Source organism: Castor canadensis, chromosome 7 (genome assembly GCF_047511655.1).
Source record: "Castor canadensis chromosome 7, mCasCan1.hap1v2, whole genome shotgun sequence".
Taxonomy (NCBI): Eukaryota; Metazoa; Chordata; class Mammalia; order Rodentia; family Castoridae; genus Castor; species Castor canadensis.
The window spans coordinates 142,500,274-142,518,308 of NC_133392.1; the positions used below are offsets into that span (position 1 = coordinate 142,500,274).

At 49.1% G+C, this 18,035-nt stretch overlaps 1 protein-coding gene and 1 pseudogene across 7 annotated transcripts in view; both read right to left on the reverse strand.

The window, feature by feature from the left end:
- The window catches only part of Smpdl3b (sphingomyelin phosphodiesterase acid like 3B), a 33,720-nt gene that overhangs the window by 1,474 nt on the left and 14,211 nt on the right, over positions 1-18,035 (reverse strand). For 4 of the 7 annotated variants that reach the window (XM_074080858.1, XM_074080856.1, XM_074080857.1 and 1 more), the window contains exons 3-9: positions 10,959-11,172; positions 8,647-8,744; positions 5,923-6,066; positions 4,925-5,097; positions 3,402-3,582; positions 3,189-3,322; positions 437-772 (exon numbers count right to left, since the gene is read on the reverse strand). In XM_074080858.1, the coding sequence (XP_073936959.1) occupies positions 437-772; positions 3,189-3,322; positions 3,402-3,582; positions 4,925-5,097; positions 5,923-6,066; positions 8,647-8,744; positions 10,959-11,172 (1,280 nt within the window). Of the gene's footprint in view, positions 1-100; positions 118-217; positions 773-3,188; positions 3,323-3,401; positions 3,583-4,924; positions 5,098-5,922; positions 6,067-8,646; positions 8,745-10,958; positions 11,173-13,954; positions 14,115-18,035 lie in introns of those variants that run through there. The other 3 variants (XM_020178770.2, XR_002213268.2, XR_002213267.2) reach the window with 3 other exon arrangements.
- Positions 17,799-17,887, reverse strand: LOC141425391 (small nucleolar RNA U13; annotated as a pseudogene).

Genomic DNA, 18,035 nt, shown 5'->3' on the forward strand with positions numbered 1-18,035 from the left:
CAGCAAGTAGGCCAGGAGGAAGAGAGAGCAGGGGCCTGCAGCACGTATGCACTGAACTCAGGGTTCTCCATTTTAGGTTCCCTTTGCATGTCCCCGTCGCTCAGGTCTAACTGCTACCTATCAGACGAGTGTGGGGAGGGTAGGATGTTTAGAACCACAAATGAGTCAGTTTAAACATTATCTATTCAAAAAAATTAATGCAGGAAACAAGATGTACCGGGAACTTTGAAAGAAATGTGCTTCTGGGGGGAGGGAGTTTGGGGACTTCATTTCCTTATCCATCCGCCCCTTCCCAATTCATTCCCGATGGGGGTGATGGTGACAGAGTCCAGCTCTCAATGGAGTGATGCGGCCTCACTTTACGTGGAGGAAGATGAGCCCAGCAAACCAGTGGTGTCGCCCAAGGTCACTGCCCTAGCAGCACGGGCAGGCTCACCAGCACAGCCAGCAGGCTCTCGAGCCCCGGCGCAAGCGCAGTGCCTGGGCCGTGCAGACAAGCAGTGTAAGCGTGGAAGGTTACGTGCTGCATGGCGCACGTGTGCTCCACGCGGCAGGAGAAGCTGCATTTCCCGGTGTCATAGCTGACAGAGTTGTAGACGTAGTAACGTTGCAGGGTGTCTGAGTCGCTGGCGATGCGGGTCAGTGCCGTGTGCATGGAGCGGGTGCCTGCGTCTGGCACGCGGTAGGCCTCTGTCAGGCGGTATTCGAGCTCCCAGTGCGGGGTCTCCTGTGCGTTTGCCTGGCTCAGGTTCATGAAGTAGGTCACCATGTCCTGCAGCAGAGGCACGGGCAGGCAGCGGTGAGCAGGTGTCTAGTGCCACCCTCAGTTCCACTCCCAGTCCTGTGCCTCGCATCTGCCCCCAGGTCCTTTATAGCCTTACTATGGCTGCTGTTAGGTATCAACAATTTAACTCCCTATCCGGTATGGATATGATGAGGTAACTGAGCTTATGACACCATTTCACAGATGAGGAGATGTAAAAAGTTAGCTCACTTGGACAGGGTTATACGAGTATTCCGTGGCAGAAGTGGGATTGGAACCCAGGTCGTTTACCCCACTGCACGTGTGTTTTCTGTCTCACCAAGCGCTCAGGCGCAAGCCCTGATGCTCAGTAAGTATTTGCAGGATGAGAGGGATGAGCCACGAGGGAGCGCTTGGCTGACAGAGCTTATAGAATTGTGATTGATGAGGCTTAGGGCACACTTAAAGACCCCCTAGGACTTAGGGCTATCTTTAGGACTGAAATCTGAAAGGTTTATTGGTGCAAGCTTTACAATTAGCTTTGTGGACACCAAAGACCAGGTAAGAAGAGCTGCCATGTACATATGAGCACTGTGCGTGCCCCATGCACACCAGGAAACTTACTACTTTAATGTGCCCTTACTACCTTAGTAGTAGTAACCTTAGTAGTAGTAACCTTACTACCTTAATATGGATGGAGCAGCTGAGTGCCCATGTGGACAACAGGCCACATTTAAAAATGCTCAGACCTCTTCCTGGTCTGCATTTACTCCCTAGACTCAAGGACCTAAGTCACCCCATCCCATCCCTGACTTTAAATGTCCCCTCTCAACTCCCAGATCAAATCTCTATATAGGGGCTGAAGGTGGCTCAAGCAGCAGAGCACCTTCTTCGCAAGCACAAGCCCTGAGTTCAAAGCTCAGTACTAACAAAAAACAACAAAAAAAAACTCTATAGGAACCTGTTCCTGGAACTCCAGCTTGCCTTCTCCCTGGCCATTTTCACTTGGATACCAGTTAGTCAACCCAAAGTCACTATGTCCCAAAACAGACCTCTGATCTTCCCTCCAAGACTGGATCTTCCCATAGTTATCCCATCTCTGTAAACAGCAAACTCATCCTTTTGGTTGCTCAGGCCCAAGGCCTTAGAATCTTGCTGCATTTCTCTCTTTCTGTCATACCCCACATCCCCTACCTACCTATCAGATAATCCTGACCCCAAAACACTTCCAGGACCGGGCACATCTCACCAGCCCCCTGTCACCACCATCATCCCACAGCTGGTTTTTCTAGTTACCGCCTAACCTCACCTGTGCCTGTATCCTTGGCCCTGGCACTGTGTTTGTTTGTTTGTTTTGCACAGCAGACAAGGTGGCTTTATAAAACTATGTCAGAATATTTCCTACTGCTGTCCCAAACCTTCCAAATCTACGGCCTGCATGATCTGGCTTTGCCCCTCCCAATCTCCTTGTGTCTGCCACTGTGGTCACCGCCTTCTTGCTCTTCCCCTAACATCCCAAGCACATTCCCACCCTGGGGCCTTTGATTTGCTGTCCCCACCACCTTCCCCAGATACCCAGCTGGCTTGCTCCCTGAATTTACTCAGAAGCCAAATGTTTCCTCATCTGTAATGCACGCTGCCCCGCCTACCTAACACCATACACACCCCACAGTCATCACCACCCTGTCTCACTCTGGTTTGCTTTGCTCCTTAGCCCTTCCCTCTGTCCCACACTTGATGTAACTTAGGTGTTTATTGTCTCTCCTGTAAAAATGTTAGGTTCAGGACAGCAGTGACTTCCTTCCCCGCCCCCAGGAACCTAGTCAGTGGACAGGAAGAGGTGAGTGATGGAATTGAGGTCAGACCTGGAGAAGCCTTGAATACCAGCCCAGGTAGATCTGACTTTATCTGAGGGTTCTGGGAAGATATTAAAGGTTTGGGAACAGGAGAGAGACAAGACCAAAGCCATGCCTTAGAAAGATCAATCCCAGTCAGGCGCCAGTGACTCATGCCTGTAATCCGACCTACTCAGAGATCAGGAGAATCATGGCTCAAAGCAAGCCAAGGCAAATAGTTCATGAGACCCTATCTTGAAAATACCCAACATAAAAAAGGGCTGGTGGAGTGGCTCAAGGTGTAGGCCCTGAGTTCAAACCCCAGCACCAAAACAAAGATTGATCCCTCTGTAGTATAGCAGATGAGCCGTAGCAGGGCTAGACTGGAGGCAGAGACCTAGCAGGAGGCTGTGCCAATCAGTGATCTAGGGCAAAGGAATATTTGGGGAAGAACTGACCTGACTAGGGTTCTGAACCTGAGCTCAAGAAGCAACTTGACCTTTTCAGGCTCAGTGGTCAGTAGCAGGGGGATTTACTGAGCTAGGGAAGGTGGTGATATGCTTAGGTTCCACCCCATCCTCCTCTGGTCCCAGTAGACACAGGCTCCTGACCTGTAGGCTCAGTGTGGCTCGGTCATACTCGAACACCCGAATGCCTGGATTGTTGGCCCCGTTCACCACTCCAAGTAATGTGGTTTTCCATGGGGTGACCCCGGGTGTGAGGAACATGGCACTGATGGGAGCACCTTTGGAGAGAGACAGCAGAACTGAGAGAGGCTGGGGAGAGGAGGCCAGCAGGCTGCCTGTGGCTCTCCGGTTGAATACCTGCATTGTCATAGAACATCCGAAAGCTGTCAGTGTGGTGGTGCCCGAAGAACTGTCCCGCTATGACGTCATGGTGCTTCTGGATCACCTTCACATACTCCTCATTGAAGGCCTCCCGGAACCATGCCTTGTTCTGCGTCTTCTCAAAGAACCCTGGGGGCACGTGGCCAATGATGTACACCTGTGAAGAAGTTGGGGCGGATGGGTTGAGATACCCTCCAGGCCTTCATTTCCACCTTGCAAAACCTGCCTGTGTTCCCAAAGGCATCTTCTCTCTCGCTCATCCTCGCTCCAAGAGCACCTCCTCCATGAAGCCTTCCTGACCTTCAAAGACTAGTGTTCTTAGAGAGCTTGGGCCATCTTTGCATGGTTGTGCCACGCATGCTACGTGGTCATGTGTGTTCATGGCTTCATTCCCCCAAGTCACTGGGCTAACAGTACCTGGGCACTTGGCCTCCATTGCAGGAGTAGGACAGGGAGCAGAATTAACTTAAAAGCATGAGCTTCAGAATCAAATGGCAGCTTGCACCCCGGCTCTATGTGACCTCTCTGAGCTGTAGCTTTCTCCTGTTAGTGCCCCCACCTGGTGGAATTTGCAGTTAGATAAGATCATCAATATTAAACCCTCCACAGCAGGCCTGATGGAGTGGCACCAGCCATGAGACCCTCCTGCGACATTCTAGGCTGTGTGGGGACTCAGACATGAGACACTGTCCCAGGCTTTGAGATGCTGCCAGACAAGTAGACTTGACAGACACCCTCAGGTCTGTACACAGTGTGGGCTGCTGCTGTGGGGTGTGCAAGTCATGAAAAGAGTTCTGAACTTGGGGTGTGGAGGCCAGGGTTCCAGTCTCAGCCCTACCACTGCTGAGGTTTGCATATGAGGTGTCCCCCCAAAGCAGGATATGTGTTGAAAGCTTGGTTCCTAGCTAGTGGTGCCACTGAGTGGTAATTGGATCATATGAGAGAGAGAGAGAGAGAGAGAGAGAGAGAGAGGTGGGACATGGATGAAATAAACTAGGGGCATGCGTTTGGAGGATAGACCTTTTCCCTGGAATCTCTCAATCAATCTCTCTCTCTCTCTCTCTCTCTCTCTCTCTCTCTCCCAACCACCGTGCATGAGATAAGCAGTTTTCTGCCATGCTGTCCACCACGATGTTTCTGCCTCGCCACAGGCCCAAAAAACAATGGAGCCATCCAGCCATGGCTGAAACCAAAATGAATCTTTTGTCCCAGTTGATTCAACTCAAATATTTTGTCACAGTGATGAAAAACTAACACATTTACTGCATGACTTGGGACTGTCACAGCTTCTTCTGAGCCTCAAGGTCCTCATCTGCTCCAGGCCCCTGGCCCACAGGGCATTTGTGAGGAAGAGGAAGCCCCCTCCCAGTGCCTGGGTGATGAAGGACCCTCTAGGATGGGAGCATCTCTGGTGGGTGGGTGGGTTTGTGTTGTGTCGAGTTGGGGACCTGCTCACAAAATAACCCTGAGGAGGAGTGGGGAGAAGCAGAAGGCCTTACCATCTCCCCAGTTCGGGATGCATTGCTGAGCACATCTTCCAGCCACTGGAACTGCTGGCCGGGGTCAGCCATGCCAGCCGTCTGCTCGTTGTTGCTGTAGTACAGATTGGTGTTGAGGACCACAACTCGCCCTGCCCTGCTGGGACCCGTCAACTTCTCAGAATAGAAGGCACCTAGGATGTCACAACAGGGAGGGCCTGAAGGGAGTCTTTGCCCCCTCCACCTCACTCTGCGAACTTCTCCTCCCTTTGTACCTTCCCTTCCCTTCTTGCCCACAGGAGGTGCCTCTAGGGGTGAGACCAAAGGCTCTGGAGCCAGGCTTCCTGGGTTCAAATCCTGGCTCTATCATTCATTAGCTGTACGGCTTGGGAAATTACTTCACCACTCTGCTCAGTTTCTGCATCTGTATAGTAGGAATAATAATGGTGTGTGCTTGTCCATTCAGATCCACTGTCCATGCTCCTCCAAGCAGTTTACTGACCTACTCGAACTAAATCAATGGCTTTTGTGCCACAGGCTTGGGCCTGATCAGTGGGGAGTCCCAGCAGCAAGACACCCAGGAAAGGGAAGAGAGAAGAGACAGGTGTGCCTTGGGCTGGCTGTGCCTCTGGACCACTAGGGAACATTTAGCAATGGGCAGAGATGATTTTTGATGATGAAATTGTAGGGATTATATTAGCATCTCCCGGATAGAGACCAGAGAAGCTACTAAACATCCTGCAACACACAGGACAGCTTTCCACAGAGAGATTTGTGCAGCCCACACTGGATAGGTCAGTAGCAGCAAGAGGCTCATGACTATCAGTGCTGTGGTGCTTGGAGTCTGTACTGAGTTCTGTTCTCAAGGCTGCCTTTGCTAAGCTGTTTGACTTTGGCTGTGTGACCTTGTATCTTCAGGCCTCAGTCTCCCACTCTTATCAAATGGGAATAAAAACCAGTCCATACTTCAAGGGGTTGTGAAGGTGAAATCAGATCAGAGCCTGGCATACAGCAAGTACCTTCTCTGAAGAGAGTGATGGATTCATTACTAAGCCAGGGTCTCCACAGTTCTGCAACTTGACGGTAGATATTGTTGCTCCCTGCTGGGAGCTGGTTTTTAGGGTGAAAGTCATGATTTCCCAAAGCAGCATAGACTTTAGTATCTGGAGGAAAAGAAGACACATTAAGAAAATGTGCTAAAGAACGTGGTGGGATTTGTCCTTTTCTGTTGGCCTCCAGCCATTAGAGCTAATGGGGAAGATGACAGCACAGATGGGGAAATACAAAGATAAGCAGAAAACCACATTCGATAGAATCTGGCTGAGCTTTACTTGGGCCTAGGAAGGAGGAGCAGTGAGTTGTTACCCAAACCCCATTCCCGACAGAAAACATGCAGGTCAGAAAGGAGGCCTGAGCCCAGCATGGGTGGCTCACACCTATAATCCTAGCTACTCAGGAGGCAGAGATCAAGAGGATTCAGCACTGGGCAAATAGCTCATGGGACCCTATCTCAAAAAATACCCAACACAAAAACCAGGGCTGGCAGAATGGCTCAAGTGGTAGAATGCTTGCCAAGCAAGCGTGAGGCCCTGAGTTCAAACCCAAGAGCTATCAAAAAAAAAGAAAGGAAGGAAGGAAGCCTGAGCTTGTGCTAAGGAGGAAATTAGAGCATCTAAACAATTCCTTATCATTATCAGCCATTTGGTAATTTCGTGTTCCCTACTCCTGCCAGTTACAGATCCATCTCACTGTTAGGGAGCAGTCTCACTCACTCTGGAAGGCTTAGGACTTTCTCTCATCCATGCATCTGTTTTCTTTCTGAAGTGCTGGGGATAGAACCCAGGTCCCCATGCATGCTAGGCAAGTGCTCTACCACTGAGCTCCATCCTGTCCCCTTACTCCTCTTGAACAAGCTGCTGACCTCTCTGTGCCTCACCTCCATCATATATAAATTGGGAACTGCTCTGCTTGACACGCATTGTTATAATTCTCAACGAAGCAAATACCTTATCAATTTCTCTGTCTTTTGGCTAAGATCAAGTGGAGATCTCAGCTTGTTTCATCTCTCCCAGTTTGGTCTCATTTTAAGAGACCTTTATCTTTTTTTTTTTTTTTTTTTTGGCAGGACTGGGGTTTGAACTCAGAGTTTCATGCTTGCAAAGCAGGCACTCTACTGCTTGAGCCACCTCTGCAGTCCATTTTGCTCTGGTTATTTTGAAGATGGGGTCTTTCAAACTATTTGCTGGGGCTGAACTAGAACAGCAATCTTCTTGAGTTCAGCCTACATAGTAGCTAGGATTACAGGCATGAGCCACTGGCACCTGGCTTCATTTTAAGTCTCAAAAAGTAAGGTGTGTCTTCCCACTGTGGTCATGAGAAAGGGCGGTGTCACTCTTTAACTGGCAACATTTTTTTCTTACCAATACATAAAATAATATTGCATCTTATAGCCAATGGCATCTTAGGTGTTGGGAACGTCAAGAAGTGCTCCAGTGTGAGATAGACTATAAAGTCCTACAATTTACATTTGTGTGTTGAATCAAAATCAAAAAAGCATTTTCTTATCCATTATTTCACTTCTATTCCAGAAGCCCTGTATGGAGCAGAGGTAAGAGGCTCAAACTTGGATCTGAGTTTGAATCCCTCTCAAGGAACTGAGTGGCTGGGAGCCATAGCACCCTATTTCTACATTAGGAATGACAATACCTGTTGCTGGGGTGAGGGGCATGTGCCGTATGACCCTAGGTGTGTGTGTGTGTGTGTGTGTGTGTGTGCGCACACGAGCAGTGTGCTGGCGTGAGTTAGATAAGCTGGAAGTACTCAGGAGTCTTTGCATAAGTTGGTTTACTTTGGGAGTAGTAGATAAGAGCAGTGTTCAAATGAGGACTTGGGGCTTCACACTTGCCACATGACCTTGACCAGCTGACCTGACCCCCAGGCACATATTCTTCCTCTGTAAGCTGAGCTGGTGACACAGCTCCTCTCTCTGGGACTGTCATCACAACCAATGAATTAAGAGGGTGGCCAATGCTTAGCCTTTTATATATAATTATTCATGCTGCTGTTATTTTTATTATTATTCCATGTCTGGGTCCTGGGGACTCATGACTATGACCTTCAGAGGGAGCAGCTATACCAGAACGGAAGGAGGTGGGGTGAGGACACTGGTGGGCAGTACTCTCAGGTTCCCCAGCTGGTGGCCTAGAGACCTGATTCAACCTCCCAGGACCTTGTGTTTGGCACAGTCCATTTAAAACCATGTTTGAGCATTTTGTCCCTGCTGTGTCCCACTGGGCTGCTGCCTCACTTACTCCTGGTCTCTGCTGGCTCTGCCAGGCTCAGAAGGCCTTGGAAGCACCAACCAGCAGCACATTGGCTGGAAAGCAGCATCTCCCAGAGGTCCTGGTAACCAGGATGGTCCTGGTAGTAGATGGCAACTCCAGGGACCAAACAGTACACAAGGGCATGTGTGAGCCAGTATGGGGTTTCCCCAGGGACACCTGTGTATAACTTTGGTGAAGGTTTGTGAGTCTGGTTCACCAGGGAGGAGAGGAGGCAGTGATGTGGCACTTAGTATCCACAGGTCGGTGAGCCTGTTCGTCCCTACAGGTCATTAGGAAGAAGAGAAATGGCTGCTGGGAAGCGTCTGGGACCTGGGAAGCAGGTCTTGCTGCTGCTGTGCTCCTGTGGCCAGGCCAGCTTGGGGCTCAGGGAACACTGTGGGGGACTGATGGCAGTCTTACCTGGAAAGACCTCTCTGATGAGGTTGGTCAGGCGCTCCACAATTTCCAGCACTGCCGCCTCTCCCAGCCTCTCGTCGGCCACATGCGGCGTGTCATCACTGAAAAACACCACTGAGAGGTTCAGAGAGGAAGGGATAGGGCTGCAGTGGGAAGAAAGCTGTGAACCTGGGCCTCAGATGTCCACATGAGGGGGAACAGCCAGGTTGGAGTGGAGTCAGACAGGACGGAGTTCAAACCCAGGCTCAGCCCTTTGTCTGCTGTGGCGGCAACCTGAGCCTCTATTAGTTCATCTGTAAAGCAGAGACTATAGGTACCTACTCTAGAGTATTCGTGAGACTTCATTCAAAGGAGAAAAAGTAGCCAGGCGCTGGTGGATCACACCTGTAATCCTAGTTATGTGGGAGGCTGAGATCAGGAGGATCATGGTTCCAGGCTATCCTGGGCAAAAAACTTCCCAAGTCCCTATCTTAACAGAAAAAAGCTGACTGTGGTGACACACCTGTCATCCCAGCTACATGTAAAATAGGAGGATCACAGTTCAGTCCAGCCTGGGCAAAAGTGAGACTCTATCTCCAAAATAACCAGAGTAAAAAGAACTGGAGGCATGGCTCAAGTGGTAGAGTGCCTGCCTAGTAAGCATGAAGCCCTGAGTTCAAACCCCATACTGCCAAAAAAAAAAAAGAAAAAAATATATATACAAATACATATATATACATAATATACATACATATATAATGTATTTATAGCAACCATTAGGTTGTCATTGTTATTTTTATCTTAATTTTTATAACTTTGTAAAGAGGCTTATTTAGCTCATGATTTGGGAGACTGGAAATCCAAGCAGCATGGTGCAGGTTCTGGTGAGGACCCCCTTGGATGAATCACACCATGGCGAGAGTGTGTGCGTGTCTCTTTATTAACACCTAGGGAAGGAAGCTCTGGAGTCCCCTCTGCAAGCCCCGAGGGAGCTCTGGCTTTAGAAGCCATCTCTGAACTCCGCTCCTTTTTCTCTAAATAGTTCTAAGGAGACTGGAACTGTGTTTAGAGTAAGGGGTTCAAATCTTTTGAAGGGCAGCCCCAGGACCTGCCTCAGGACCATTTTGTCCCACATTCCACTGGCCCAAATCCTTGGGTTCACCCAAAATTGCTCAGCAAGGTGAGGGAGCAAGGGAGGAACGACGGAGGCAGGTGGGACTCTACAACCCGCATCCTGAGGCTTCTGCTGGTCCAGACTGAGTGAGGCAGCTGCTGCCCAGGTGCCCACACAGGGACGATAATCAGCTTAACAGTAATTGCTAGTGCTGCTCCTGCTACAAGAGGTCACATGGGTTTGCTTTGTGTCAGGTACTTTCTGCGTGTTGGGGCTACTGCCGTTTGAGTGTGGTCCACAAAGGCTCATGTGCCAAAAGCTTAGTCCCCGGATCACTATCCAGGGACTAAACCACCAGAGGTGGCAGAACCTTCAAGGGGTGGAAGGTAATTAGGTCATGGGGCAGTGTGTGTGTGGGGGTGCCCTCAAAAGGCATGTGGGTAGTTCTCACAGGACCTGGTTAGTTCCTTTGAGGGTGAGTTGTTATAAAAAGAGTGAGATTGGCCCATGAGTCTCTCTGGCTTCCCGTCTTCCACATTACTACCTTCTCCTTCTCACACACTCTGATCATGAGCCATCCACCAAATATGTAGCCAGAAGGCCATCACCAGAGCCAAGAAGATGCCAGCACCATGTTTTAAAGCTCCACAACTGTGAGTTAAATAAACTTTTCTTTATAAAGTACCCAGCCCCAGGTATTTTGTTACAGCATTTTTTGTTACTACAGTAGCCATAGCTACTAATTTGTTTCTCATAATAACCTACAACATAGGTTCTATTGTTAGGCCCATTTAACAGACAAAGAAATCCAGGCACAGAAGTTATTATACCTAAATATTTACAACCACAAAGTGGGAGGTCAAGACTTGAACATAGTCAGCCTGGCCTCTATGCTCACACCCAAGAGCTGTTTAGCCCTGACAATTTCTTAGGGACAGGCCAAGAACCCAAACACAGGGGACCAAAATTACAGTGTCCATCCCAGTCTAAAATGGTCCCAGTCTGGTGGTGCCCATATCCCAGCCTCAGTGGAGGCTCTGACTGCCAAGGCCAAGAGACACTGGTTGAGGACAGTCTCGGGAATCAGTCAGGGTCCCTTAGGCAAGTTCTGTAAATCCTGGGCATGATGGAAGGATACGGAAAGTGATGTGGTCAGGGCCTGGTGGGCGCACAGCACAGCAGATGCCCAGCAAAGGGGAACTGCTGTCGTGACTGCTCTTACCCCGTCCAGAGAATGAAGTCTGGTTGCGGCTCGATCTCCTTCATGGCATAGATGGAGGAGTTGATGAGGACCCAGGGAGAATCACAGAGGTAGTCACCCCAGGGGCCTGCATTGGGCACGGGCTGGGAGCCGGCTGATGGGCACACCTGGAGGGGGTCTTTGGACACTGTGTAGTTGGGGTCAAGGTGTAGGTCAGAGATGTGCCAGAACTTTCCTGCAGGGGAAAAGAGATCCTCTCTCAATGCTGTTCCTTCCCTCAGCCTGGATGAGCAGGTCTAGAGGACCTGGGCTGGGGACAAGGCAGTGAACAGGTGAACAGAGGCCCCCTCGGGGTACCCAGGCTCCAGAAGGAGGGTCAGGAGGGTACTGAGTGCATGTCTGCTCCATCCCGACCTGTGACCTTGACAAGGTCTTTTCCATTGTCCATCCTAGATCCATGGCAGAGGATGAGGGACGGGTGCAGCAAAGAGAATATATAGGTTAAGCACTCAGTCTCTGGAGCCACATATGAGCTGTGTGACCTTGGGCAAGCTAAGTCACTCTCTGAGCCCATCCCTAGACCCAGACCCTATCATACACCAGAGAAATAGATACAAAAATCTGATGTGGAGACTAGGCATGGTGACTCACACCTATAATCCCAGAAAGGCAGAGAACAGTAGGATTAAGGCAGCCAGGCAAAAAGTTAGTGAGACCCCATCTCAATAAACAATCCAGATATTATGGTTCACATCTGTAATCCTAGCTCTCAAGAGGCTGAGGCAGGAGAATCATGAGTTAGAGGCCAATCTGGGACATAGCCAGTTCTAGATCACCCTGTGCTAAATAGTGAGACCTGTCCAAAAAAAAAAAAAATCTGACCTGGCGGGAGAAGGCTTACATGCTAAATGAGTTGGTGGATCTTGCTATGAACACCAGTGGGAACCTGAGGAATCCATAGATGAGTCGAGGGAATGCAGTTTCTGGTTGGGTCCAGTTTCTCACATGGGTGCTCCTAAAGTGATGCTGGATTCAGGGTGCAGCTCGCACAGCTGGGAGTGGTCCTGCCTGCTGAAGAGGTTGACTGAGACCTGTACTTAGCTCCTAACCAAGGGAAGGTGAAATGCCAAAAGCCTCTTGGGGTAACAGAAGGAAAGGAATCAGGTATGGAGGGGTTCTTTGTGTAGACCCAGCACTGGGCCTGGCATAAAGTATTTTTTCTTTCTTTCTTCTTTTTTTTTTTTTTTTTTTGTCGTCTCACTGTGTTGCGCAGGCTGCCCTCAAACTCCTGGGCTTAAGTGAGCCTCCTACCTCAGCCTCCCAAGTAGCTGGGACTACAGGTGTGCACCGCCAGGCCCAGCTGCAAAGTTTCAGCGACTATTGAAAGAAGGTTGAACAGGTCTAGCCTCTGCCCTGAAACTTGTGTTTCTGACTAAGACAGGGGAGAACCCTGGGATTTCTTCACCCTTCACCATGGCTGTGGCTTCCTCCTCCTCTTTCAGAGTCACTCAAAGGCAACAGTCAACATTTCTCAACCCAGGAAGCTGAGCCTGGGCTTGGGAGACCAGATTTTTGTTGATTTCAGGGCCACACCCAAGCCCCAGTATGTTCAGTATGGCTCCAGGACAGACCTCTGACTTTCACTCATCAACTTTTCCTCCCAGACACTCGAGTTTTTGTCCACCTCTCATGACCCAAACCTGATCTCCGGAAAGAATCGAAAACTTGTTTTCACTAAGGTGTAACTGACTGAACAAATCATTACCCCTCCCATGGGCATGGTACAGTCATCCTCTCCACAGCCCTGGAAGCTTTTGATTATTATCCCCATTTTATAGGGAAGGAAGGTAAAGTTCAGAGGTCAACATGCCTGAGATCACATGGCAAATGGTGTGTATGTGGTGGGGGGGGTACTATAGCTCAAATCCTCTCTAGGAAGATGTGATTACTAATGGTGCCTTTTAATTTTAGATGTCTTTTTGTTGTACAACTGCACTTTGATTTTTTTGAACCCCAATTGGGTCTTTGTTTATAATGCGGGGAACTTAATCTTTCACGCACATTGTGATTCCTAACTTATAAAATTATTCCTATGGGGCAAAACCCTTAGAGAGTAAAGGAAGAAACTGCCCCACTCCAATCCCTGGGTGGGCAGAGCTGTGGGCTTTCTAGCCCATAAGTGGGGCTGGCCGAGTGGCTCAAGTGGTAGAGCACCTGCCTAGCAAGCTGAAGCCCTGAGTTCAAACCCCAGTGCCACAAAAATAAAAATTAAGCCCCCAAGTGTCTATATTAAGCAGACCTGTGTCTGAGCCGAGGTGGGGCTGGCCAGGCCGGTGCAGTGAGAGGCCCGTTGCCTTCTCTCTGGTGTGGTCCTCTTTCAAAGACCACGGCAGAAGCTACTTCCTGCCGGGTAAGTGCTTTCTCAATAGCCTTTGACGTTGGCCTGCAATGGCCATTGCTCACTCCAGAAACTCCTGTCTGGTGACAGAGGCTGGTGTCAGTTGTCAGTGTCTAGCCAAAGTGTAGAACTGAAACCACTTCCACGTCACTAGGATGGCACCTCCTAGTGACGTGTGTGTGTGTGTGTGTGTGTGTGTGTGTGTGTGTGTGTGTGTACGCATGTCCCCAAAGGCCTGACTCCAGGAGAGGCCAGGACCATGGAGAGAACAGCAGAGGGAGCCAGAGGTCCAAGCAGGTGCACACCCCCTTTTTTGGGCTCCAGTGTCCTCATGGTGGAGCTGTGGGCCTCAGTGACCTCATTGTCACTCTGTCCAACTCACCCCCTCAGCCATGGCCCATTGTCCCCATAGGACCTCTTCCCTGGCTACCCCCCACCGCCTCACCCAGTCTTCCCCAAGTCATCTGTGGCCACTTCCTCCTCCTCATTCAGGCCTCCGCCCAAAAGTCACCTCCTCAGAGAGGCCTTCCCTGAACACCTCATCTCAAATCGTACTTCCCCTGCCCATCGGGTCCCTAGCCAGTGCCTCTCCCCATCTCATTTTCTTTGGAGCACTCACAGAAGAAGGGATCTTGCTGGTGGTCCATCCTTCCTGTGTACAATGTGAGCTCAAGCAAGCAAGCACAAAGCCTGTCTGGTTCCTCTCTGTGTCCTCAGCACCTAGAACAGTGCCAGGATCGCAGACGATGTGCAAATATGTACTCAAGGCTGAGGGGAGGACGAATGGAGAGGAAGTGCTGGCTTCCTTTGCTTTTTTTTTTTCTATTTTTTCCTTTTTTTTTTCGGTGCTGGGGACCGAACTCAGGGCCTTGCACTTGCTAGGCAAGCGCTCTTCCACTGAGCTAAATCCCCAAACCTTGTGGAAGTGTGTTTGTTTTGCTTTTTTTTTTTCTGCTGGCTTCCTTCCCTTCACATGTCACACATGTGCCTCACTTCATCCTTGCAGCCATTCTCTGTGGTGGGATTTTCTTCTTTTCTCTTAATGCAGTTCAGGTTCTTGCTGTGTTGCCCAGGCTAGCCTTGAACTCCTGGACTCATGTGATCCTCCTGCCTTGGACTCCTGAGTAGCTGAGATGACAGGTGCATGCCGCCACACTGAGAGCTGAGGTGGGGATTCTGTTTGCTTGACAGATGAGGAAACTGAGGCTCAGACCCAGACCTCTCTGACTCCAAAGCTGAGACAGTGCTTTCCTGCCTTGCTGCCCAGGAAGATGGCTGTTGTAATATGTGTATGTCATCTGTGAGAGAATGGGAGCCACGGCTCCTATGGACTTGACCACAGAAGGTCAGGGCCAGGACCTTCTCCCGGGGTGAAGAAATGTTCCCTGAACACCAGGAATCAAGCCCTAGTTGGCATGACTTGAGAAGTCCTAGGATTAGGGCCCTGGCTCGGAAGTGGCCACTTGGCTTCTAATCCAGGCTCCTCCCAAAGTCAAAGAACTTTGGGAAGCCACCTGTCCTCACTGAGCCTGAGGGTGTTGTCATCTGGCCTGCTCGCTCTGAGTACCAAATAAGACAGTGAATGAGAAATGGCTTGTAGAGAAAAATCCCAATATACCAGACTATTGCCTGCAGCTATCCCCAGCGAGGAATGAAACTGGGAAGGTGGGGGTGGAGGTGGGGCGCTCTCACACTTGACCTTTTACATCAGCTCTCAAACCACTGGGAAGAAGCCTCATCTGAGATCTCGTTAAAATTAAGAGGTGTTGTACAGACCCATCCTGCTTGAATCTTTCACAGTAAGGAAGTATTCGTGTACTATTTGAGTTTTTAAAAAGGTCAGACAAACTGGGTGCCAGTGGCTCAAGCTTGTGATCCTAGCTGCTTGGGAAGCAGAGATCGGGAGGATCAAGGTTCAAAGCAGCCCTGGGCAAATAGTTCTTGAGACCCTATCTCAAAATACCCAATGTTAAAAAAAAAAAAAAAAAAACAGGGCTGGTGGAATGTCTGAAGTGGTAGAGCGCCTGCCTAGCAAGCGTGAGGCCCTGAGTAACACACACACACACAAAGGCTAGCCAAGTTGGGTTTACACCTGTAATCCTAGCTGCTTGGAAGGCTGAGATTGGGAGGATTGTGGTTGAAGGCCAGCCCAGGAAATAGTTTATGAGATCCCATCTTCAAAATAACCAGAATGGACTGGAGGTATCACTCAAGTGGTAGAGCGCCTGCTTTGCAAGCGTGAAGCTCGCGTTCAAACCCCAGTCCCACCAAAAACAAAACAAAAAAGGCCTCCAATCTCAGCTATTATTCATGAATTATTGTTATTCCCAAATTGTCAGTCATTAATTATTGAGAATATAAGAAATTTGGGGTCAAATTCTGTGTTGAGGGTACAGACCTGGGGGCGGAATCTAGCTGGCACTAGTAGAGACCTGGGCTTTCTGGCTTTAGGCAGAGGGTTGGTTTTAAAAGGACGCATATGAAATTTGAAATCAGGGATATCTCATTTTTATTTTATTTTATTTTTTGCAGTACTGGTAATTGGACTTGGGGCCTTGCACTTGCTAGACAAGCCATGTCCCCAATCCTTTTGCTCTTAGTTTTTCAGAGTATCTTGTCTAACTTTCCCTGGGCCAGCCTGGGACAGAGATCCTCCTACCTCTACCTCCTGGATAGCTGGGATTACAGATGTGCAGTACCACACCTGGCAGCAATGGCAACTTGAACAATAAATTTCTGGAGCTGAGCCTCAGTTTCCTCATCTGTAAAATGAGGGTGAAATGCCCATGGTTGTATGGATGGAAGTTCTCTGCTATGGAGCACATGGCCATGGGTGAACAAGACAGGCTTAGTGCTCATTCCCAGGGCCACACTGCCTCATGGACCTATTTCTCTTATTTTTCTTCTTGGGCCTCTGTATCCTCCAGTGTAAGATGAGAGCATTGAACAAGCGGTAACCCAAAACACTGTGATCATTATTCCTTCTGCAAAAGGCTTGGGGTTCCGTTGCTAAAACCAATGTTTCCTGCCCCTGTGTAACTACATGGATCACCCCTCCCAGCAGCTCCTCTGGGGGGAGACTAGGGCTCCTCATCCCTACCCAACTCTCTCCTGATCCCTCCACCCTGGGCCAGCCTCAGGGAAATGTTTTCCTCCATGCTAACCCACACTGGAAGAACTCCTCTTTCTCTGCAACTTAAAGCCAAAGAATAAGAGGAGTGCTGCACCTGGTTCATGGGGGAGGAGAAGAAGCCAGCAAGCTGGCACTCCTCCAAGCCCTCAGCTAAGGAAGGTAGAGGGAGATACCCCGGAGGCTTTATGCAAAGCAGGGGTGGCTGGAGTCCCAGCATCCTCCTGCACTTTAGGAAGGCTGGGAAACTGAAAACACCTACAGGTGTTGTGGAATTCCTTTTAAATTTAACATCATAGATGTGTGCATTCCAGCAAGTTTGGAGAAAAGAAAAAGATTAGTAGGTATAAACCACCATTCCAGGAGAACGCAGGGAAGAGCATGGAGTTTACAGAAACTTGGTTGTGGGGTCTCGGGCAGATGCTGTGTCTCTCCTGAGCCTCATTTTCCTTGTCTGCAAAATGGGTATAGTGATAATAGTGCCTTCTTTACAGGGACTACCAAAATCAGGTGAAGTCAGGCGTAGTGAGGCCTGCTTCTACTCCCAGCTACTCAGGAGACTGGGGCAGGAGGATCACTTGAGTCCATAAGTTCAAGGGCAGCCTGGACTACATAGTGAGACCGCCATGTCAAGGAAAAAAGAATCAAGAGGTTTTTTTTTTTCATCTTTCAAATAAGTTTTAAAAAGGTTAGCATATGTCAAACACCTAATACCAATTCTGGTGCAGCCAGACTCTTGCTACATGTGTAACCTTGGCCAGTGACTTCCCCAAAGTTGTTTCCATAAACGGAATGAGGATGGTAATACTTCCCAAGGCTGATGTGAAGGTATTACATAAAAATAAAATAATGCAGAAATGCTAGCAGTGCCTGGCACTAAGCACTTACTAAATATTACTTACTGTTTCTCATTTTCCACGATGGCTATACCATAATCTATTTGGCTACTCCATTCTTGTTTGCAATCTTTCATTATAATAAACAATGCTACAATGAACATCTTTGTGCACTGGGAGAGAAGGGAGATTGTTTTTAACCACTAAGACTGGGCTGGGGTTGGGTGCCGGTGGCTCATGCCTGTAATCTTAGCAACTCAGGAGGCAGAGATCAGGAGGATGGTGGTTTGAAGCCAGCCCAGGCAAAAAAAAACATCATAAAAAAGGGCTAGTGGAGTGGCTCAATGTGAAGATCCTGAGTTCAAGCCCCAGTACCACAAAAAAAAAAAAGACTGGGCTGGAGCGGGTGTCCGCTGGCATTTGGATTTCTAAGGTGCCAAATTTAAAAGTGAAAGAGTGAGGAAGAAGATTCTTCTAGTCATTCATTTTTTTTTTCACATCAGAAGGGCAATGTGCACAAGTTGTAACAAGGTTTGAGGGTGGCACATGAACACCCAATCATCATACTTATGAGCCAAAAAAGGATCGTCTAGTCATTCTTAAGCCACAAGTCAGACTGGCAGTGCCAAGTTCCCTGAAGGTGATCTTGGGTTTGTGTCTCTGAGTTAAGGAAGACTGCTATTCTCAGCCTTCTTCCAGGCAGTTGCCCTTCCAGGGAATGACACCATCCTCTC